The sequence below is a fragment of the Urocampus carinirostris genome, chromosome 3, assembly GCF_059441175.1.
Source record: "Urocampus carinirostris isolate Australia breed hairy pipefish chromosome 3, RoL_Ucar_1.0, whole genome shotgun sequence".
In the NCBI taxonomy this organism is placed as follows: Eukaryota; Metazoa; Chordata; class Actinopteri; order Syngnathiformes; family Syngnathidae; genus Urocampus; species Urocampus carinirostris.
In genome coordinates, this window is record NC_142351.1 from 24,351,553 (window position 1) to 24,375,684 (window position 24,132).

At 39.3% G+C, this 24,132-nt stretch overlaps 1 protein-coding gene across 5 annotated transcripts in view; it reads left to right on the forward strand.

Annotated features, from left to right (window-relative positions):
* Nucleotides 1-3,948: 3,948 nt before the first annotated feature.
* The window catches only part of camta1a (calmodulin binding transcription activator 1a), a 517,270-nt gene continuing 497,086 nt past the window's right edge, over nucleotides 3,949-24,132 (forward strand). For 4 of the 5 annotated variants that reach the window (XM_088331227.1, XM_088331229.1, XM_088331231.1 and 1 more), the window contains exons 1-3: nucleotides 3,949-4,512; nucleotides 8,709-8,810; nucleotides 22,670-22,773. In XM_088331227.1, the coding sequence (XP_088187353.1) occupies nucleotides 4,488-4,512; nucleotides 8,709-8,810; nucleotides 22,670-22,773 (231 nt within the window). In that variant the 5' untranslated portion in view covers nucleotides 3,949-4,487. Of the gene's footprint in view, nucleotides 4,513-8,708; nucleotides 8,817-22,669; nucleotides 22,774-24,132 lie in introns of all 5 variants that reach the window. The other variant, XM_088331228.1, reaches the window with a different exon arrangement.

The following is a 24,132-nucleotide window of genomic DNA, read 5'->3' on the forward strand; positions in this document are numbered from 1 at the left end:
ATATTTGACAAGAGTGCCAACAGCAACGTGTATCAAGCTCGATGATCTGTAATTAGATGGCTTGCAGTTATTAACGTAGCCACGCCATTGTCAAGCATAGCTGCGCCACAGCAATGGTAAAAAATAACCTTTAAAGCACACTGACTGGATTATACGGAAGTAACAATTCCATTTAATAGCTCCCCACAGGGAAATTCATTTTCACCAACTCGTACTGAGGGGTACAGTGAGTGCTGTCGCAGCAGAATGTGCGTTAAAAGACCTATATACAGCACCGGGCATTCCCAGGCGGTCTCCCATTCAAGTACTAACCAGGCCCAACCCTGTTTGCTTCCCAAGATCCGGCGTTCTCAGGGTGGTATGGCCATAGACAGGTGCTTCTAATTCTCACAAACACCCCATAAAAATCGGTTTGTATAGCTTTTCAGAGATCCACACAATGTCATGATGATATTGGGATAATTTTCATATCTATGTACTGTATTTCGGGCAGCACGGCGGCGCAGTGGTTAGCGCGGCACAGTTCTAAGGTCCTGAGCACCTCCTGTGTGGGTTCAAATCCAGCTACCGGACTTACTGTGCGGAGCTTGTATGTTCTCCACGCGCTTGCGTGGGTTTCCTCCGGGCACTCCGGTTTCCTCCCACATTCCAAAGACATGCATTTCAGGTGGATTGGCCGGTCCAAATTGTCCCTAGGTGTGAATGAGCGAGCGAGTTGTCTGTCCCTGTGTGCCCTGCGATTGGCTGGCAACCAGTTCAAGGTGTCCCCTGCCCACTGCCCGATGATTGCTGGGATGGGCTCCAGGGTGGTAGAGGGTGTTAAATTTAGTACTCTAGTGGACCAAAAAGCTATACCAGTTTAGGATCAATTGACCCACGATGGACTGGCGATCAATCCAGATTAGGAATGGTCGGAATAATTGACTTGTTGTTAAAAATTATGTTTCTATGATGGAATTGATTTTTGAACAATCAATTTATTGTCTCAAGTGAAAATATAGCACTAAATTCAACAAATGTTCTAAAAACAAGTGTTCAATTTATATAACAAGGGATATGACCACTAATCAATGATAATTTCTCATTTTGTAAGTAAAGGGTGTGTCAAGAGTTAATTTTTACAGACATTAAACATGGATCCAAACCAATCAGGACTCCAGAAAGATGATGATTCTCAAGAATGTATCTAGCTTACCTGGACCTTAAGATAAAAGTACAGTAAACAATAATGATACATTTCATGTCTTCTAAACTGAAAAAACATTTGTTACATGGGCATCCTGGAGTGACAAGTCTAATGTGGTTGTTCAGAATGTACACTACATTGTAATCAACAACAATTAAGACAATTCTATTCTATCAACATAATTGATTTGTTCTCTTCCATATCACATTTTCGAATTTCTGGGTTTTGTCTTTTTGTCCAGATTCATGGTGCCAGTGGAACATTATTTCTATTCTTCCTTACCAAAACTACAAAATGTCTGATTTTCAGTTTCCAAACACAAAATTAAAAAACAAACAGACAAACAAAGAAACAAAAGGCGTCAGGGCCTGGGTCTTCATAATGGGCAGCTTTACAAACAGGGGATATGAATATCCATATCTCCGTCTACCTCTTAAAATTCAATCCATGATCATTAATGTTGCCAACAATCTAGTTAAGGAAACAGAGTCAGGGTGTGGTCCACCCTCGCCTTATGTCACCTGGGCCGAAATCCAGCCCCTGCCGTGACCCTGAACAGGAAGTTGGATTGAAAATGGATGGTGGGATGGAATTGCGGAACAATTGAGCTCCACCCATTGGACTCCGTCAAGCTGCCTCCAGCAACTCAGATTTTTTTTTCTTTTAAAGAACAAGCTTTCCCAAACCTTAAACGTTTGATTAGTTCAACTTGCCACTTCTTTACAGCAGATTTTTTTTTTTACATGTTTACTTTGTTGGATTCCTACTACCAGTACAGGTAATATTGTATTTTAGGAGCCCCACTGACAGACTTAGACTATCATGTAACACTCTCGATCTTGTTTCACTGTTTCTTTGCCCAACATGGATTTTAAGTACTGTGTGACAACAAGTACAGCAAAATTATTTATTCAATGGTGACATCCAATGCTTTGGAGTTATACGTCACTGCAATCACTTAAATCAAATACATTGTAACCGCCAAGGTAATTTGGTCCTAAAATTTTCTTCCGTGACCAAAATGTTACATAGCAATTAAATGTTGTGTTTTCTTTCCGTTTAAATGAACAAAAAGTTGGAAGAGCAGTAGGCGAAAACTTGCAGCTACACTTCAATCAATGGGTTCTGTAGCTGTGTAATTTAGCGCCACCAAATAATGTTTCAGTGTATGAATAACACACCTATGTCAAAGTCAAAGCCTGCGGGCTACAACCGGCCCACCTGAAGGTTTTTTTATGGCCCTCTCAGATGATCTATATTCATTATATCCATCCATCCATTGCCTGCACATCTTATCCTCAGTAGGGTCGCAGGGGCGCTGGAGCCCATCCTACCTATCTTTGGGCAGTGGGGAGGGGACACCCTGAAGTAGTTGCTAGCCAGTCGCAGGGGACACGGAGACAAACAACCATTCACTCGCTCATTCACACCTAGGGACAATTTGAATTGGCCGATTAACCTGACATGCTTGTCTTTGGAATGTAGGGGAAAACCGCAGTGCCCGGAGGAAACCCACACAAGCACGGGGAGAACATGCAAATTCTACACAGGAAGGCTGATCCAATGATCTCAGAACTGGGCCTGAATAATACAAACGTATTTCATTCAATCTTCCTGTTTTGGGGATTTTTACATGAAATACATTGGTCACTTGTGCCTGTTGAAAATTCAAGATTACTGACAAACCCATAAGAAAATATTGCTTTATTTAGCTGATCAAATGAAAATATATATGTCAGGTTTTTGGTAGGTTCAATTAAGTTTTCTGGACACTATGCACAATTTTCAAAATGTTCATCATTTGATTAGTCGCTTGCAGACCATTTTTTTTATTTGGCCTTCTGTCGATTTGACTTTGACGCCCTTGGAATATTCACTGTAAAGTGTATTTGACTTTCCAATACAAAAGTGACATACATCTTCATATTTATTATTTTTGTTGTTGCCATTGTTTTACTATCATCATTATTATCATGACAATCATAAACCTGTGCCACTTTGAAACAACCCAATATTTTTTGTATGTAAAACAACCAGGTATTGATCCAAGTCGTGGATTGGTTGATTCCTTTCACCAATTTGGGCTGTGCTTGCTTCTCTTTTTTCTTTCCTTATTTCTTCTTTCCTTCTTTCCATCTCTTTCTTCCTGTCTTCCTTCCTTCCGTCCTTCCCTATTTCTCACACGCCCTCCTTCCTTCATTCCTCTCTTCCCTCCCTCCTTCCTTCATTCATCCGTGTCTCCCTCCCTCCTTCCTTCCTTCCTTCCTTCCCTCCCTCCTTCCTTCCTTCCTTCCTTCCTCCCTTCCTCCCTTCCTTCCTTCCTTCCTTCCTTCCTTCCTTCCTTCCTTCCTTCCTTCCTTCCTTCCTTCCTTCCTTCCTTCCTTCCTTCCTTCCTTCCTTCCTTCCTTCCTTCCTTCCTTCCTTCCTTCCTTTCTTTCTTTCTTCCTCTCTTTCTTTCTTTCTTATCTCCTGCCTGCCCTCCATCCTTCGTTCCTTCCTATCTTCAATCATCCGTACCTCCTGCCCTTCACCCTTCCTTCCTTCTGTCCTTCCTTCCTTCCATTCTTCCTTATCTTTCTTTCTTTTTTTCTTTCTTTCTTTTTTATTTCATCATACCAGAGTGTGATTTTGTTAAGAGTAAATTAATGTTTGGAACTGGACTCACCTGTGCCCAATCTCCCAACACCTGACAGTGATTATCTTAACCCTTTATAATGACTGTTTGGACAGCACCTGGGGTTGGGTCAGGGCCATTTCCATGCCACCTTCAGCCTGCCTTGTTACCCTATTCAGTTTGTTTGGTTATGTTTATGGTTTCAAGACTTTTATAGTTGTTTTAAGACCTGCTTTGTTTTTGTCTTCTGTTCCTGTTTTTTATTAATAAATACCAACCTAAATTGAGCACACCTGTCGCCGTTCTCGCTTCCATGCATTTGGGTCCGCCTCTGCATACGTGACAGTTTTAAAGTATTATTTACTGAAAGAGGCTGTTTCGGGGTACTTGGCTGAAAACAAATCACGGGGGTACGTCACCTAAAAAGGTCGCGAAACACTGCTTTAATACACGCACTCGCAGATAGAGAGAGGAGATGAGTGGGCGAGTTGGGTGTATGGACACGCGCTCGCGCGTGAGTGTTGTCAGTCAGCAGCCGCCAGCCAATAGTAAGTTGGCCTGCTTCGGACGGACTCTCCGCCCGCTCCTCCACTCTCTCCCTCCGCGTGCTGTCCTCGCCGTGCACGCGCGTGGTACCCACGGTCGCTCGCTCGCGAGGAGGAGGAGGATGTTGCGCGCGAAGGGGAAATGGCTGCCGAAAACAAGCCGGAAGGTAAGAGAAATATAAAATTATTCATCCACTCGCTACTTATTACTTGTGCACGCGCGCGAGAGTGTTTTTTTTTTCTTTTTTCTCCGGCGAACATTTTGAAGTGGCGCGCAGGTGCTGGCGAAGATGTCGTCGAACTAGACATGCAATTGAAAATACAAAGAAACTCAAGAAACAAACCACTAGACGTCAACGTTTGTGTTATCTCCTATCGTTGAGGATACGGTAGAAGGCTAATATTAGCTCGGGCACTGAGTTAGCTCCGGGTCCCGCCAGGGAAGATGTTCCACGGATGCGTGGAAGTGGCGTTTCGACGGTGGACGTGGGCTCCGGGCTAAGTTCATGACAGCGTGTCTGAAGGCGTCGAGTAACTTCTCCATAGGTGTCACTGTCTTAATTGTTTTGAAGGGAAACCACCATGTTTCCAACGGAACATGTGGTCCAGTTCTTTTTTTAATCCGTCCTGAACATCGTTGGTTGAAGCAGTGACGAGTATAGTCCAGGCGATCACAGGTTTAGGTATTTTCCCGACTCTCAAGTACTTGGCCTATATTTGGCAAGGTTCTGCCGTGGAACGTCCCCGTCTTAACGAGGCTGAATGCCATCACAGTGGACGGAGGGAGGTGGAGGATGGAGACTGGCAGTAGGAGCCGCTTGTTCTGATGCACATTAAGGGCAAAAGTGACGTCTTCACGTAGTCTGAAAACATATGGCTCACTAACCCCAAAATGAAAGCTTTTACGCGTTCTTGGTAGTATTTTGAATAACCGTGGAATTGATATCACGCAAGCAAGATAGGAAATGGAAGGTATGCTCTTTTAGCAGACATCCAATACTCCCCGAATTTGTGTTTGCTCCTTTGCTCTCTTTATTTTATGATTGGGCAATTTGATTAATCTCCATGTGGCAAACTCATGTGATTATTGGGGACATGCACAACTGCTATAAGCAAATTGTAAAACATGAATCAAAGCGGGGACACTAAATTGAAAAGGCTAAGGATTTGACCAAAAATTTAGCTGTATAATGAGCATCCTTCCTTTTTGAAAAGGTTCGAAATGTATCACTAGTATGATTTCTAGTGAACCTGATATGCATACGTTTTTAATCTATATTTTAATTTATATATCTCACTAAAACCGTTGTCCCCTAAGATGCAAAAAAATATGCTAAATAAAAATATAGGTAATATTTTGCATGTTGTTTCCCCCCTCCAAGCATTTATTTTTAAAATAATATGTTTTTGTGCTTAGAATTCCATATATCTAAGTCAGGATATCTGCTAGCTGATGTAGAGCCCCACCAGGGGGTGATGTTGAGCTACAAAAGCCCACTCACAATGTGAAGCGTTTATTTGAGCCCAAAATGAAGATGTCTTCTTCTACAATACAGTAATATCATATACGTGTGGCATCCACATGTATTTATCCAGATCTGAAACTTTACAAACAGGGTCTAGATATGCTGCAGACAACCTCATAACCTTCACTTTAGAGTGCAGCAACTGAGCAGGCAAAGTTATTTTGAGCTTCCCCGTGCGACCGGCCAGTGGGAAAATGAACCAAGGACAGCTCTATGGCAATGCATGCTGATCCTTGAGGAAATCACATCTGCTTTAAAAACACCAAAATGCCCATCAGGTGTGGTTTTGACTGAGGGGGGTTTGCATGGTGGGGGGACTTAGGTTTGCAGGTAGCATTGATACCTCCTGAGTAGTTCAAAATCCCAGACGCTGAAAGACCTAACCATTTGGGCTGCGTGAGGTGTTAAATTCAGAGAGCCATGACCCAGTCTTACTCAGTGCAGTACTGTTTACGCCCTAAGGTTTGCACTCCAGCTAACTATTTTGTCAGGGCCCTCGGCAGTCATGTCATTGTTGTTTTATTTTTTATTTTAGCACCCATAAAAAGCAACATACGGCCATTACTGAGCTCAAAGCCTGGGGGACACTGAAAACACTGACGGTCTATGTCTCTTAGCCTATAGGAACACAAATTTGAAGCGCTACCTTAAATGATAGACTGTTCATCAATGTAGATTTAAATTGAAGGTCAAACGTCCTTCAGGCAAAACTTTGCTTTTTTTCCCAGACATTATATAAGGAGTCTTTACTTCCTAATGCCTGTACATCCGCTTTAAAAATCTGGATTGGAGTTGTGATCAGCCGGAAGCAAGTTAACGGTGTACCCCGCCTGCTACCCTATGACAGTTGCCATAGACTTCAGCACCTGCCCTTGCAAACCTCGTGTGCATTAAATGCTAAAATTAGAGGAATGTATAAGTTGAATGATCATTTTATAAGAACCAAAGAATAATGTATGAGACAAAGATTGAACCATTTTGAAAATAAGATTTTCTCCTACTTGTAGGAAAAAAATCGAGACTCTTCTGGTCTTTGCAAGATTGGCTTTGACATCAGAAACAGAAAAATAAAACAGAATTGGTGTTTAATATAAAGTAACCTATTTTGGCTTGCACCATTATGGAGTGAGTGGTGTTGGCTCAGAGGGTCAATAATTATTCATTTGATCTCATGGCAATTACATGCACATTCTACTAATTACTCTGACACACAATCTTCTTATGCAATGCATATACAGTATGTGTCCGTGACAGGCTAGGCCTCATCATGGGGCAACCAAACTTGAGTAATAACAAAAAAACAAAAGGGCTTAAACATAATAAAAATAAGATATTAAGCAATGCAAATAACAATTCATGATCTATATGCTCTTATTACTTCAAAGTGATGCAACATTGCCATTTGAAGAAAACTGCTCCCTATTACTATTACTATGGTTTGCAAGTATAGGTTCCACAAAAACAAAATGTTCTTTCATTCATACCGTTGAATTGAAAAATTTTGAAACATATAATCACCCACGGTGGTAAACAGTTCAATACCGCTAGAAAAATATAAACATCCGAAACAGTGAATCGGTTACATGACTGTGATGAATTTCCTTACATTCATTTAATTTACAATGCTGTAAATTCTAATTATCCTTGAATTTTTAAAAAACTTTCATTTGGCAGAAAATGTGCTAAAAAGCAATGCCAGTAGGCAGCTGTTTTGACACTTGCTATCGGGGGGAAACACTTTTAGCTCTTCTTAAAGTGTTAATATCAGGACCAGAATGGAAACCGGACCCAATTGTGTTACGTTTCTCACAAGTGTTATTGAAGGAAAGTGGAAGGGCTGTGCCCACGATCCGGTGTTAACTGGCCGTGGGAAGCAAGTCACTCTCGTACTCAGAATGTAATAATAATAATAATAATTTCCTTTGTATTGTCATTCTTTGTAACAATGTACACAGAACGAAATGTCGATACACCTGACCCGTTGTAGCGAGTCGATGCAGCCGCAGCCAGAGGGCGCCGCCATTATACCAATTAGGTATGTCTCGGTCGAGGCGCGAACCAGCGACCTCCCAGTGATCCGAACACGGAAGTGGATCTTCCATAGCGAGTGATGGCGTTGTCGGGGACGGAAAAACGGGTCAGTAGCCGGGACTGGGAGAGCAAGGCGTGGTCGGGGTCGTAAATGAGTCGTAAACCAGAACGGGAGAGTAGACGTAGTCGAGGACAAAAAGATGTTATTAGCCGGGACGGGAGAGCAGACGTGGTGAGGATCAAAACAGGTCGTAGCCAGAGACAGACTGGAGCAAAAACGAGACAGGTGGGAGTCAGGGTTGAAAAAGGCTTCCCTGGTATACAGTGAGGTTTGCAGACCAACTGATAACAGGGGACTGACAGGACAGGGTTCAAATAGTGACAGGGAGCCAATCAGAACCCGCAGCAGTTGGCGCCAAATGAGCGGGCACAGCTGAGTCACATCACTAATCATGACAGTTAAGGGTTGTTTGGTTGTTTCTCGATTCCTGGGCTACTTTGATGCCATTTTAATGAAGAGCATGATAACCTCTGAGGGACATAAAAACAATTTTTTTACTGGTAATTAACTTATATTGCAATCCTGAAATATTAATCACAATGTAATGTTTATAATTTTTGGCTCCCATACAAAATGCTATTAGTAGGAAAGCCATTGGGGTTGTATAATATATAATGTGTGTGTGTGTGTTATTGTTATTCTTTTGTATGTTGTCACATCTTCTAACTACTGTATAATTGTATAATTTCCTTCATCAACACATGCTACAATTGTGATTCCTTTGTTTTCTCTTTGCCTTCCAAAGGACTGAAGAAAGTTCGTAATCCGGATCGAATGTACAGATCAACCGTGTGTTATGCTGGCCACGGTCCACCTAAGAGTATCAGCGACGACACGGAAACCAACAGTAAGAGTCAGTTATTAATACTGCATAGCTGCTCCGACAATCAATTATTCATTCATCAATTCATTTATTTACTCCTCAATTCCATCTCTCGCATCCCACATCCCTTCTTTGTTATTGCATTCTTCCACATAACACCTTCTCCAGTCCCTTTGCTGATTGAAGTATCAGCTTTGTGGGATCACACTGTCAATAGCTGAAGTGTTGTCGTTAACTAAGAGGGATTGTTCCATGCCTAGGCCGAGGGATCAGGACCAGAGTATAGGGAAAGAGAGGAGAGCGAAAATTCAGGTGCTTCGTCATCATGTTTGACTCTTGTCGTTTGTCATCCTTTCTTAAACATGTTTTACCATAACATTCTGTTGTAATCTATTGTCCTCAAAACATACACATGTGCTGATTCTAAACCTGGCAACAAAGACCAAGTCAGTTTTTCCTTTTTCTTTTCGGGAATAATTTCAGATCTGTTGTGCGTATGAGCAGTAGTAAAGAGAGCCAATCAAATATGTTGCAAATGTAGGCCAGAGCCTCAGCTTTTAATTTTTACAATTCTATTTTCCTTTAATTCGTGTTAGGGAAAACATTTGTGATTGTTCCTATAAAAAAGCAGCTCCATTTGTTAATGGATACAGCAGTCTCTTCACAGTGGCTGTTGATCAAGACTAAGGATGGTATAATTAGGTGTGCTCATTTATTGTAATTTCTAAGAGGGTACCTAAAATTCAATACAAGCAACCTCAAGTTAGACTTCTCGCTTGATTTCTTCCACTGCTGTGCTGCATTTGTGTTTTATTTTATTCAGGACTTCAAAAGGAACAATTTTGAAATATTTAAAGGCCAGACAGCAATTTTGCAGAAATACAGACTGCTGTTTCACTTTTGCCCTCTTACATGCGCACACAGACACACGTGACTGTGGAAACAGACAATAGCCCTGGTGCTATTTCGCCACATTTTCTGTTATTGCAGGCTTTTACAGTACGCAGTTTTAATGCATTCAGCCCTGGAGGTGATTCCTGGCCGTACACTCTATGGCAAGCAGATATATCATTGATCTGAGTAATCGTCTGAGTAATTGAGGGAGTAGTTATAATACAGAACAGCCTTTTGTTTGTGTGCAATGGTAAGTGGCAGGGACAGAGTGAATGAGCGTGAGAGGTGTTGTGTGAGAGCAAGAGAGAGCAGGAGAGAAAAGGTGAGAGAGAAAGAGAGAGAGATAGAGAGAAAGAGAGAGAGGGAGAGAGAGAGCTCACCTCTGCTCTCCTTGAGATGGGATTTTTATGGATGGGTGAGCTTGGTGAGGGCCGAGAACACATAAAGCGTCGTTTTCAGTTTGTTGCAGGCAGTTAACCGTGTGTGCATGTTTGTTGAACTTCTAGTAATAGGTTTTTTTTTTCTGCTGTTTGACTTTTCGACACTATTCCCTTATTATGCTGTGTTCCGCTACACTACAATAACCACTTAGAGCTTTTTAATGCTGTAGCCAGGCGACGCTTTCAAGGTATATATACATGCACGTAATTGTGAAAAGAATATCTTGGACAATACGTATTGTAAGATTTTATACAAATATTTTCCATTAAGGAGTTTTTGGTTCAATTCTGAGAGCAGCAGGTCAAATACTAATGCCAGACGTTGACAAGGCAAGAGGCAACGAGACACTAGTCCTGCGACACTTTGTCTTTACTTTAGGCAGTTTGTAATTTCACCATATGTAAGTGTGTTGTCGAATGAGCGATAGGCCAAATGATAAAAATAATTGGTTCCGCACTTCCAAACCAAGAGTTTATAAAGTTTTAATACCGCTATTCAGTGCCATCAGGCTGTGGGCCCCTAAACAGACACCAATCAAAATCCTACAGTACCGCAGCGTTAAGGCAGGAGCCAGAATAGATGCAGCATAAGCTAACCTCATTACCTTACTACCTTTTTCTGTCTTGGATTGCTGGTGGAGTGATTGCTTTCATTTGATAACATTTCAGAAGTAAGCCAGGACACCTTAGGTTGGCTGACCACATTCCATCCGCCTCCTTTTATTCTTACCTGTGGGGCTCAGCCTTTTTTTCTTCACCCACTAAACTCAATTGAAGTCTCACATTGTCTTTACCTCTAATATACTACCGCACATTGTATTTGTTTTTGTTCGGTTACCTTTTAGTTCCTTTTGTTTTCATTGGATCCGGTTTGATGAATGCTGTTGAAACCCCGTGTTGATATAGGACGTTGTGCTTTATTTATTAATTTATTTTTTACACTTAGGGATGAATTGATGTCATTTATCTGATATTCAGTTGACTGAATTAAGTCTATTTTTGTTGTGCTTTTTTGATGCGCTTGCATTGATGGAATCAACCCTTGAAGAAGATTGCCTTTCAAATCCCCTGGCTGCTCGTGGTGCAAGCAATACATAGAATGTGTCACACACACTGTAACTGCTTGAGTGTTTGAGCATTATTCCATCCATTTATAATCGGACTACCTGATCAAAAATAGCCCCTTATTTGCAGAAGTGAGCTTCATTTTTAGTTGCAAGGTGTGCACTTGGTGACAGTAAAAATGCAAGCTTAGGAGGTAAAGCACTCGTGTTGGGATCAAGAGGTCGCAGGTTCGATTCCCGGCTCCTCTGCGTTATATGTCGAAGTGTCCCTAGGCAAGACACTGAATCACTAATGCCCCCAGTTAGCAGGTCCTTGCGTTGCATGGCTGACGCTGCTATCGGTGTGTGAGTGTGTGTGAATGGGTAAATGTGAAGCAAATTGTAAAGCGCTTTGGGAGGTCTTCAAGTCATGATTATTTGTACAGCCCTTAATCACAAGGAGTCTGAAAGGGCTACACAGACCACAGATTATTGAAAACCACATACTATTATTACACCATCCCCTGATCTAAAACCTACATGAGGGCAAGGAAAAACTCAAAAACCTCAACATGAGGAAAATGAAGAAACCTTGAGAAGGGACCGTACATGAGATAATACCCCTTCTTGGATGACCAGGCTGGAATGGAAGTTGCATAAAATACAGGCCAGTCATAAGCTGTAGAATAAAAGTGTGTTTTAAGCCTAGATTTAAACAGTTCCACTGAGGTTGCAGACTTGAAAATTGCTATACAAATGTAAATGTAGACCATTTAAGTTTACGTTGCTTCCTTTAATGTAGACTAAGACCTCTGTGGAAGATATCCAGTTTTATACAAAACATGAAGAATGTTGGCCTCAGTTCTCGTATTGGTTCCGTTTATTTTTGCTCACCAAAAATAGTATATTGCATTTTTTTGAAGATTTATTTTCTGTAATATACAACCAGTTGATTCTCTTTTTAATAGGAATAAAAATACTCTGTCAGATTATATTAAATAAAATGTTAAAAGATTAGTCCAAGATAATATTAAGATTACTAGCCACAATCAACTTAGGCCGATGAGCTTATGAAGTTGGAATGTTTACTAGCTTTTAGTTCAAATAGCTTGAAATGGATCTTGATGATAGGGCGCAGGTAATTGCTGGTAAAAAACATGTAGTGTTCCATCCAATGATAGAAGCAAACTCGACCCCAAAATTAGTTTGAGGTTTTGTACTCTGGACCAGCTATGTCAAACATACGGCCTACGGACCAGATCTGGCCTGTGGGATTGTTTAATCCGACCCGCCAGAAACTTCTGGGTATGTCAAAAAAAAGTGTGTTTCCAGGACATGTTTATCAAAAGGTATGATTTTTTCAAATAGATGCAGACCAAATGCTCTCTTCAACAGCGAGAGAACAGTGTTAAGTTTGTAATGCGTGTTGGTTCAGGTATAAAACTGCATTCACTCAACTGTTAAAATAAACCATATGCAAAATTAGTTTGACATCCATGCTCTGGACTATTTTGCTTTTCAAATATTTTTGATGTTTAACTGCAGAAAAGTAAATAATATCATTGCTAAGTTGTTTGCTGTGAATAGTATCACCATTCTGACTGTTACTATAGATCCGAACCACCAGCAGTGATTTGTTGAGTGATCTATGGCCAAAACATTAGCTCGCAATTTCACCACAATGTGGGCACGGATTAAAAAGAAAACCCGTCAGTCTGGGAGCGCTCAGAGACAGAGACAGGAGAGAGAGCGGTGTGGAGGCCTGTGGGACCCACGCTTACGTCTGAGGCTTGGATATTGATTACAGATTTGTTTTTGTCAGCCTTTCCAGGCTCATGACCCTCACTCTCGTCTAGCGGGTTGGCTAAAACAAGTTCGCATGACAGATATCCTTCAAATGAACACTGACCGTTTGCCTCTATGCCAAGTTGAGTCACACTTCACAACAAAGCATTAATTCTTTAGCAAGAGGTCTGTGTTCGGCAAACACACCTTAACACAATTATCATGATTTACCAGTTTGTAAGTTAACACAAAGATGCTGATAAAGCTCTTAACTTGATCTAGAAATTAGTTTGAAAAACCTTACATTAGAGCTACAAATTTGTTTTTGTGCAAAACATGATGTCCGCAATTTCATCTCCAGCCAATCAATTCTGACTAATTACGCGCCTGTAATCCAATTCTGCCGTCCAAGCTTATCAGATGTAGGCTGTGTTGAGCTGATGAGATGGTCGGCAGGTTTTTGAAAGTTCTGCTGAAACAGTATACCAATTATATATTATTAGCATTAATATCATTTAGATAATAGGGCTGCATGATTTTGGAAAAAATACCTGTTTGTGATTTTTCAGATCAGTAATGCAATTTCAAAGTGATATTTGACTTTGAAAGAAAAGTGTGTTTTTTAAGTACCTCATCATAGTGACATGCTTTGACCTTAAGAAAACAGCGCCCTCTTTTGGGTAATTTTGAGGGGTTGCTGTCTGCTGACTATTACTTACTTTTTGTTTCCTCAATAAATTAACGTAAGTGCCTACCTACCTACCTATATAGCACTTCAAGCTCTTTTAAATAGTGGTCTAGTTTACACAATTTTCAAAATAAATAAACATTTGCCTTACTTTTTTGGCTAATGCAATTAAAACTTGCCACTGGTTTGTTGGTGCTGTTAAACCCCAAACTTGGCCAAGCACTCCATCACTCAAATAACAAAGGAGGAAAAAACAAACATGGGACTATAAATCTTTGAAAAAAACCCCGCAGTGTCTTGCCATTACACAATCGCACTGTCACATCGCAATCTAGATTTGATAAATGGTAATTGTGCCGCAATAATAGATAAATAACACATGAGAGATTAAAACTGTTTTAAAGGGTGAAACCTCTGCACTCAACCACTTGCACTCAACAGCAGTTACGTTTTTTCTTTTTTTTTTTTGGTACCCTGGGAACTTTGTGACACGTGTTTTTGTGTAAAACAAGTGGCTTGTAAGTAAGACAAGGACTGCTAGATTACAGAAGGCAAGCCCGAACATCTGAGCAGCTAAGTGCCAGATCTAAAACACATTTTTTATTTAACAGCGCAAGGCACTGTTTAAAACGGAAGACCTATGAGGATTGTGACCGAGATGCTTAAATCACAATAGCTGTCTAGAGTTAATCTGCAACTTGCATTTGACATGTTTTCGACATATAATACAATCTGTCCTTGACAATAACATTTCCTGGGACTGGCTAGGCCTTAAAGGTGCACATCAACAGCTGGCAAACTAATAAATACAGACAAAACACCAGGGTCTAGTAACAAGAGAATTATGTAATATTCACATTGCCGTAATATCATCTTCGCCATTGAACATCTGTTACAGAGGTCATATTATAGTATTTCATCCGTTTTTTTCCCGAACCCTGTGGTGATGAGTTCATAAAAGCAATTTAATTTGAATTAGGCATGTTTTGTCCACAAATACTACGCTAACTTTAAAACACCAACTAATTGCCAGATGTAATGCAAGTAACGTGCTTGAGATCAGCCACAAATTGACTTGGTTCACAATTTTTCTTGCATTAGCTACAAAGCCTCAAAACAGTGTCATTGGTATATTTCAGTTTGAGTATATTTCATTTATTTTCGTTATCAGTGTTTTTACTAGATGAACACTAAAAAGTAAGCAAATATAAATGATATGGATTCATTTGTCGTGTCTGATTTTGTCACTTATTTCCAGTCATAGGCAGCCAAGTCTTTTAGTTTAGGGCCTTTTTAAATGACATAAAAGCAATATGTAACGTGGCTTACTTTAAACAAAAGAATAGTCACACTTTTAAAAACAAATTAGACTGAAGTAATCCTGCCACAACGTGTATTGCTGACGTACGTTTTCCATTTTCCACTCTTAGAATGAAAAGAAGCTCTAATGTTGATTCTGAAATTATATATTTGATGTTTTACATATTTACATACATATTTAATTTCAAATGAACCAATAGAAATAAAAAAAATGAGCTTTTTTGTTATTTTTTCTTTTGCAAAAGGTTGGTTAGGTGTAACCTGAGCAAAATTCGGGTTAAAAACTTCATGGAGTAATTTTATTTTTAGTAGACCAACAACCTTTCCTCCAGAAGCTGCCATTATGATTATCCACATTCCAGTCATGGATGAGCTCACTCTCGTTAGTAATTTATTTTTGTTGTAAATGTTTTGGCATGCATATTCATTCCAACACCAAGTGTTCATGTTTCACTGATAAAATGTATAATGATCCATGACTGTAAGGCATGTGCATATTTGTAATTTGCTTCATCTTACAAATTGGCAGCCAGCTCATCTGAGAGAGATCCATTTGAATCTCAATCAGAAAACAGTTTTGCAGTATTTTATGTTTGTGGTGATGATGCCCAGAGGTATTTGTTTGTCGACAAGTGTCAGCTCGCACTTCCGTGGAAAGGAGGTTGCTTTGTATTATGCGGCAACATAAACACATTGGCTACTACCGTCCACGTTATGACACAACCTGTTTTTGCCTTTGTCGATTTCCTCTGCTTTTCCCAGCAATTCCAACTTGACGTTCAAATGCTAAAAGAAACCTAAAGCAATACCTGCTGGCAGAAATGTGAGACAATTAAAAAACATACATTTGTTTACATGCACTGTTCAAGTGATTTGTTCCAAAAATCTTAAAGTTGGACCATGTAATCCACCCCAAAATCCTACTATTTGATATTTTGCGTACTGCTAATTAAAACCATCAGCTACTTGCTGTAGTATGTACACATTTTTTTTAGTATTTTGTCTTTAATTTTTCATTTCTATTGGCACTAATCCAACACTTAGGGCATTTTGGCAGTTTTTCTTTCACTCGGGTGATACAAATTGTCAGCTTGTTAGCAAGGTGGTACGAGCTTGAAATCACCTGTATTGGAGAAGACAACCCTCAATAACCACCTGGGTTGGGGAGAACGTCGTTATAAATAAAGCTGTTACGTAACTGTCATGATTACTGATGTGACTCACCTGTGCCCGCTCATTTGGCGCTAACCGCCACGGGTTCTGATTGGCTCCCTGTCACTATTTTAACCCAGTCCTGTCAGTCCCCTGTTGTCAATCTGCCTCTGAACCTCAGTGTATACTAGGCAAGCTTTTTTTCAAACCTGACTACCACCGGTCCCGTTTTTGTTCCCGTCTGTCTCCGGCTACAACCCGTTTTGATCCTGACCACGTCTGCTCTTCCGTCCCGAATTACGACCTCTTTTTGTCTTCAGGGCAATGGGGTGATTCCTCGAGTAAACACATTTTTGTGCGTTAAAACCCATGACGATAGGATAGAAAGTAATCCGAAGTGTAGTTTTCAAACGGGACGAAAAACACAGAAGATAGAAGCAGACACTTAAAACAATATGTCACAGAAAGTGCGAAATAACGCGGAGCTGCTGGAAAGGGCAAAATATGCACTGTCCATGTCATATAAAAGTGACTGACTAGTTCAGTAGTTTAAGATTAGAGGTTCTCAAAGTCACAAACAATCTTTGTTTTGTAATTTTAATATTGATCACTACTCTACGGTTTGTTATTTTAATCTGATTCTTTTGTTTGAAATTATTATACTCTGACAGTTGGTACAGGTCTTACTTTTATCCTCAAATTACCAAAACATGTATGCAAACATAATGGCGTGCCACATGATTAGAGCTGTAACTAATGATTATTTTAATAGTCGACGAGTCACTGGATATTGAAACGATTAGTCGAATGATAAGATGCTTCTTATTCGTTTCTTAAATTGGCATGAAGTATATTCAATATGTGACCTGTGATAAGAAACCAAAAAATGGGTACAATGAAAACTATTTTTTATTCAACATCCCTTCAGATTTGTACAAAAAAATAAATGATAATGCATCTAAAACCAATTAGGCACTGTGCTCGGTCCATAGACACCTAAATCCATAATTAAACCTCTGTCCATTTTTTAAGGACAGGCAGATATATGCTAAATTAAAATTAAATACAATATTTTTTATCCCTGATAACCCAGAAGATGCACCTAAGCGGCAGCAGAACAGCAAATAAAACAAACACGATTTTAATTGTGTAAAGTACATTCAGTGGTCAACCGCAAAGTCTGTTACCAAACTACTTAACAATTCTCAAATGTCTAAAATCAAACATTTTAAAAAAAATAGTATTAGTTCGTCAGACTGCATGCATTTAATTTCAAATACATTTGTCAGGCACAGTCTGGCATCACGCTCAAGCTCTCTCTTATAGTGAAATACACATATACAATGTACAATTCAAGTCAAGTCATGTTCATTTGTATAGCCCTTAATCACAAAGCGTCTCAAAGGGCTGCACAGACCACATATTATTGCAAACCAAAGACTATTATTAAACCATCACCTGATATAAAACCTACACGCGGGCAAGGAAAAACTCAAAAACCTCATCATAAGGAAAATTAAGAAACCTTGAGAAGGGACTGCACATGAGGTAATCCCCCTTACAGGATGACCAGGCTGCAATGGATGTTGCAATAACAAATGATAAACAGATATTGTCAACATAAAATATAGGTTGTCATAATATATGTCCTTAAAACTAAATAATCATCATACCAGACATCCTATGGTAGTCACAGTTTTTATTTTAGCTAATACTATGCCAGACCACAAAAGCTTGCAGGCAGCAGCATGCCATGTCAAGCTCGCTATAATCATCCCTCAGTAAAACAACAAGTTAGCCATTCAGTAGCCCGAATTTGACAGGAATTGCTAACATTACTGGTGCTAACATCAACATCAACAACTCTGCAACATCCCGTGATTTGCTTTTACCTTTTTACCTCATCTGACTACCTCCATTCTAACCATTGCAATAAAGCCGTATGTTACCCTTGTAAGACAGCCACATACGACAGACATCACAGAGAGTTGTTGTTTTATTGCTTCTTTTTTATGTACCAATTACTTAAGATTAGGTTGACAGAAAGAAAACAAGCAGTGTTACTAGCGTGGGTCATCCATAAACATGCTATCAATTGAACCCCTTTAGCGGTCTAAAATTAGCTTTTGTGGTATAGCTTAGCAAAAACCCTCACATAGATATGTTGTCTTATGTGTTCCATTTTTGGCAAGAACATACATACACTTAGTAGTGGGGCTTTCTGCCTAAACTCAACGGGGGCTATGGTCTATATATCTGTAACCCCAGTGAAGATATGATGTATGGAAGATATAATCTATATTCACGTGAGATAATAATGAAAAACCTCGACAGATGCATTTTCAATATGATGTTCACTGGTAACAGTATCCTAAGGCATTGCTGATAATTTAAGAATTGAATTGAAATATGTTTATCCTCATTGATGTCAGCATTGTGAAACATAATACGGAAGAGGGTCTATAATTATTTAATGTTTTTATTCTTGCTTTATCTTTTTGTGTGTTGCCCTGCTGGCAGACATTTCTGATTTGTATCTCATCTTTCCCTGTGAGAAAATCCTCCACATCGTTGAGTTGAAATGTATTCCAGCACATCTCTGTCCCGCCATTCTGGTGTTATTGTGCCAGAGGGCAGCACTGAATCCCGAATAATCTGCCGAGAGACGCATCTGCCATATGTGTCTTTCACCTTTTATTTGTAGCAAATTCTCTTGCTGCGCTTCAGAGTGGTAGCCAAGACTTGGTCTGAGCCTTAGTCTCAACCATTGGAAATGTATGTGAAGTGTTTCAATAAAGAACATCCTATTTTGACCCAGCTACATTGTTTTCCATGTAAAAACCTCTTCCCCACACCTCATTTCCTTCTTTATCCAGGATCACTAATTTGCATCTGCAACATGGCACCTAAAGCACCCAGAAACAGATGCTGTGCGTAATTCTTAATCGACTGAGCCAAATTTTTACGCGCACCTATGCTCGCCATGCTAAACCGTTTACATTGCGAATTAGAAATACAGATGGAAACTGAAAATCGCACTGATCTCCAAACCTAGTTTTCTTCATTCCTTGGGGAACAATGGTTTTCTATGTTATGTGCTTCAGCTTTTCTCTGTGCACCCACTCCCACCAAATTGTCCATATGGAGCTGTTTGGCCGGGAGCACTGAAATGTGCATTAAGCCACATATGCTACTCTTATATCCACATAATCAAGAGCAGCAGCAGATTACGTCTTTTGGCTTTAAAGTTGCAATTTGCTTTAGTCTAACTTTTCTTCCCTATTTTACTGCTAGGTCCTCAAATCAGCCATCCGAAGAATACAGACCTTTTTCTTTGTTCACATTCTCTTTGGTTTGACATTTCTATTACAGTGCCAATGCATGTTTAATAATATTTTCATTAGACTTGCCACTTTGAATAATTTTACATTACTCTTTTTATTTTTCATTTATATTAAATAACTAGCTGGATAGAATTCCATTTTATACTTATATGCTTTACACACACACACACACACACACACACACACACACACACACACACACACACACACACACACTATGTATAAACAGGGTTCGGTAGGGTTACTTTAACTTGATTACTTTCAATTACTTATGGTTTACTCCAATACCATATATGCTAATAAAAGACAAAAGAAACTAAATATGAATAAAATTACAAAATTTTGTGCAGGCTTGGGGAGTAACGCATTACATGGAACGGCAAAAATTATGTTGGCAAGCTGTTTGGATTTATTTTCATTTTGTTTCTGTCGCATTTTATGTTAGTTTTGCCGGAGATCAAAGAGATCAAAGCCAGGAGAGAAAGCGTACCACGTGTTGTGAGTCATAATTTTATTCATATTTAGTTTATTTTGTCTTTTATTAGCATATTTGGTATTGGAGTAATCCAAAAGTAATTGAAAGTAATCAAGTTAAAGTAACCCTACCCAACCTTGTGTGTTTATATATATATATATATATATATATATATATATATATATATATATATATATATATATATATATATATATGCAAGTTCTCCCACTTGAAACTACAGAGAGGCCTGTAATTTTCAACATGGATAAACCTCAACCATGAGAGACGGAATGTGGGGAAACCAAAACACCCCAGAAAATATTATTGTTTGATTTTTAAATATTTTTTTGCAAATCATGATAAAAAAAACACTGACTTTTAATTCCCTCCACATATTTTCTATGGGTTTGAGAACTGGAGGCAGACTAGACCACTCCAGGACCTTGAAATGATTCTTAAGAACCCACTCATTTGTTGATCTGGCTGTGTGTAGAAGATCATTGTCATGCTGAAAGAGCCAGGGATGTCTCTACTTCAATGCCCTTGCTGATGAAAGAAGATCTTAACACAAAATCTCTTGCTAATTGGCCCTATTCATTTTTTTCCTTTACACGGTAAAGTCGTCGTGGTCCCTTTGCATACAAACAGCTCCAACTTATAATGTTTCCATCCCCATGCTTCACAGTGAGTATGGTATTCGTCTGATGTAATTAAATATTCTTTCTCCTCCAAACACGAGAACCTGTTCTATTTTGGTTACATCTGACCAGAACACGTTCTCCCAGCCCTCTTCCGAATTATCCAAATGCTCTCCAGAGAACCACAAATGGGCCTGGACGTGTACTGGCTTCAGCAGGGGGACACATCTGCCAATGCAGGTTTTTAATCCCTGGCAAGCTGTTGTGTTACTTATAGTAGAACATGTTACTTTGGTCCCAGCTCTCTGTAGGTCTTTCACTAGGTGCCCCATGTATTGAGATTTTTCTCACCAATATTGTTTTAATTTTGCCGCCTCAGGGTGAGATCTTTCATGGAGCCCTAAATTTAAGGGAGAAATGTTTGGTCTTGTATGTATGGTACCAGTAAAAGATTGAGAGAAGAAAACGAGGAATGGATCGAAGACCTATGCTTGGAGTAAGAATAGTTCCTCAACAAGAGTAATTCAAAGAAAGCCTCACTGATTGTAAAATACCTCACACAAACAAAACATGCAAAAGTCAGCAGCATTTAGGATAAGGCAGGGAATATGAGATCATGAATAGATGTACAGCATACTGCTTCAAACTCTACAACCACCCGATACTGGGAGACCATGTGGTCTTTAAGAATTCCAGCCCAGGGGAAAGTCACAACTTCCCTATTCTCAGAAAATGTGTAGAGGCAGCAATTAACTCACCGCAAGAACAGAAAGTCTCCAGGAATTGACACCATCCCATCAAATCACATACGGAATAGTGGTGAGCAAACTATAGTCTAGTCAAGTCATGTTTATTTGTATAGCCCTTAATCACAAAGAGTCTCAAAGGGCTGCACAGACCACACACTATTACCACAGACTATTATTACACCATCCCTTGATCTAAAACCCACATGAGGGCAAGGAAAAACTCAAAAACCTCCACATGAGGAAAATGAAGAAAGCTTGAGAAGGGGCTGCACATGAGGTAATCCCCCCTCTAGGATGACCAGGCTGCAATGGATGTTGCAATATTATAGGCAATACTATAGACATATTAAATCTCTATACATCTTAGTTATTTGCACAAAGATCAGGCAAACAGGAGAGTGGCCATCTGCATGGAAGAAATCGCTACAAATTAGGCAACCAATGAAAGCAAACCTTCAACTATGCTCCAACTACAGAACCATCAGCCATGCAAGTAAAGCCATGCTAAAGGTCAGATTGAACAGACTGAAAGTACAGGCTGAAAACATCCTGGCCGAAGGTTTCAGGGAGAGAAGGAGCACCACAGAACACACTTTAATCGGGAGATCCTATGTGAGAAGTTTCATCAACACCAGAGAAACCTCCATCACGTTTTAGTTGATTTTAGGACGTTTGACAGAGTATGGCAAGCTGCTTTATGGGCCACCATGCGGAAGTATAACATGGGCCAGAAACTAGTTCAGACCATAGATCAACTGTTTGCCAATGCCAAGTTATATAGATATATAGATAAAAATGTATATGCGTATATGTATGTGTATATTCATATATGTATGTGTGTGTATATACGTGTGTATACAGACACATTACCTTTTTCTTTTTGTTCTACCAAAAATGTTATTCATTAATGTTCATTTTATCGTCAGGTGAAAATGTCAATATGAAATTGTCAATACTCTGTGACATAATCATGAAATCCAACACATATTATCCACCCAAAAATGTGTCAACTAACAGTATCTGAGATGCTAATTATTTTGACTCATACTCATGCCTCATTAAAGCAGTAAGACTAATTAAAAAAACACACATACCAGTTGTGATCAAGATGTCACTAATACATCACTTTTTTTTGCATTTGGCTTGAATGTGATTAATGCCCTTAATTTAAGAACTTGCAAAACATTCTCCATTTACAGTTTTAGCGGTACATTGTGTGCATGCTTAAATTAGTGTAAAAGAATAAAACTATTAGGACTTGGTCCATCACCCTCCACTAGAGGGGACTCTTTAAGGAATATGTTGCTCTATCAAGGCCTCTGCTAACGATGCTGTTGTATTTGCTCATTTTATAGATGAACATGGACATTTGAAAATATATCTGCCCAAGAAGCTGCTTGAATGTCTACCCAAATGCACCTCGCTGCCGAAAGAGAGACACAGGTGGAACACCAATGAGGTAAATGCTCAGATGACAACTGTTGAGATATATAATGTCTATTGTTGGATTACAAAAGAATCACTGGGCCGGAACAAGCTATTTAAATTTTAAGATTGAACTCATGTTTATAATAAATTCATTGTAAATGCAGTCGGGTGCAATATAACAATTTTAGTAGAACTGAGAAGAAGCACAAAAAAGTCAATAATGTAATACAAGCTCAATGGTTTCTTCTTTCTGTATTTGGAAACAACACTCACAAACAAAAGTGCAATGTGTATTCTTTTTATAATTGGCAAATGTATACCATATCATAACACTGGTAAATTAAATTGTAATATGAACAGAAGAGCAACAGCTCATATTTGCATCACACTTGGAGTTCACCCGTCTTCTGTTTGTTCCTTGTTTCAAACACCTCTTGTGAAAAAAATGCAAAAGCTTTGTGTTCTAATTGGCTGATGTTGTAACATGTTTGCCCTCTATAACCTGCATTCTGCTGCAGTCTAAATTAATTAACTCAGCTTTGAAATTGATCTCAACCAGTAATTCTGAGCCTTTGACGGGGCTAAACGCCCTCAGCTAGAGTTGTTAGCATGTCAGCTCACGTAATAAGTAGGGACATTTGTTTTCAAGAAAGCCAAGTCATTGTGTTTTTAGTTGCCAAGTTTGACTTTTTATTTACTGCTAAGAATGTATAAAAAGCGAGACAAAAATATTATCCTTCCAGTGGCGTACTATCGAGTCAATGTGTTTTTGCCTTCCAGAAAAGGGTGAAGGAATAATTCTGGGAGCTTCAGAGTGTTTTATTATCAATTTGCAAAAAACTTGTGTCAATGAGGAAAATGAGACTCTTGCTCTGATATGATCCTGTGTGCAAATTGTAAATACTGCATCAACACCATTACTAGTACTTTTACATGTTAATAATCTGAATTAAACTCATGTTATGCCAAACAGTTTTTACTCTCTCATCGTAAACACACTGGAAACCATACTATTATTGATGTATTTGTAGTTGAAAGAGCGGGTTTTTGTGCCCTGAGGGAAGATTCACCAACTTTGAAAATCCAGCTTCGATTCCCTCCTTGTGTTTGGTATAGTTTGTCATGGTTACAAATATCAAGTTATTTTAACATCCACCAAGGCAGCTTGCAAAGTCATAGACCTCAAATACTGTGAACTCAGCTGGAGTTCAATTTTTTTTGTATAAGTCTTTTCCTTACACTTACAGGAGATTGTAAACCATAAAGTCAAAAAATACACCTGATCCCCAAATGTTATTTATCCTTAGTTGACTTATCATGTGACACTAAGTTTACATATTTGTTTTTGAAAACTCCTGGATGAAGCATGGGCAAGGGTTCACTGCTGTGG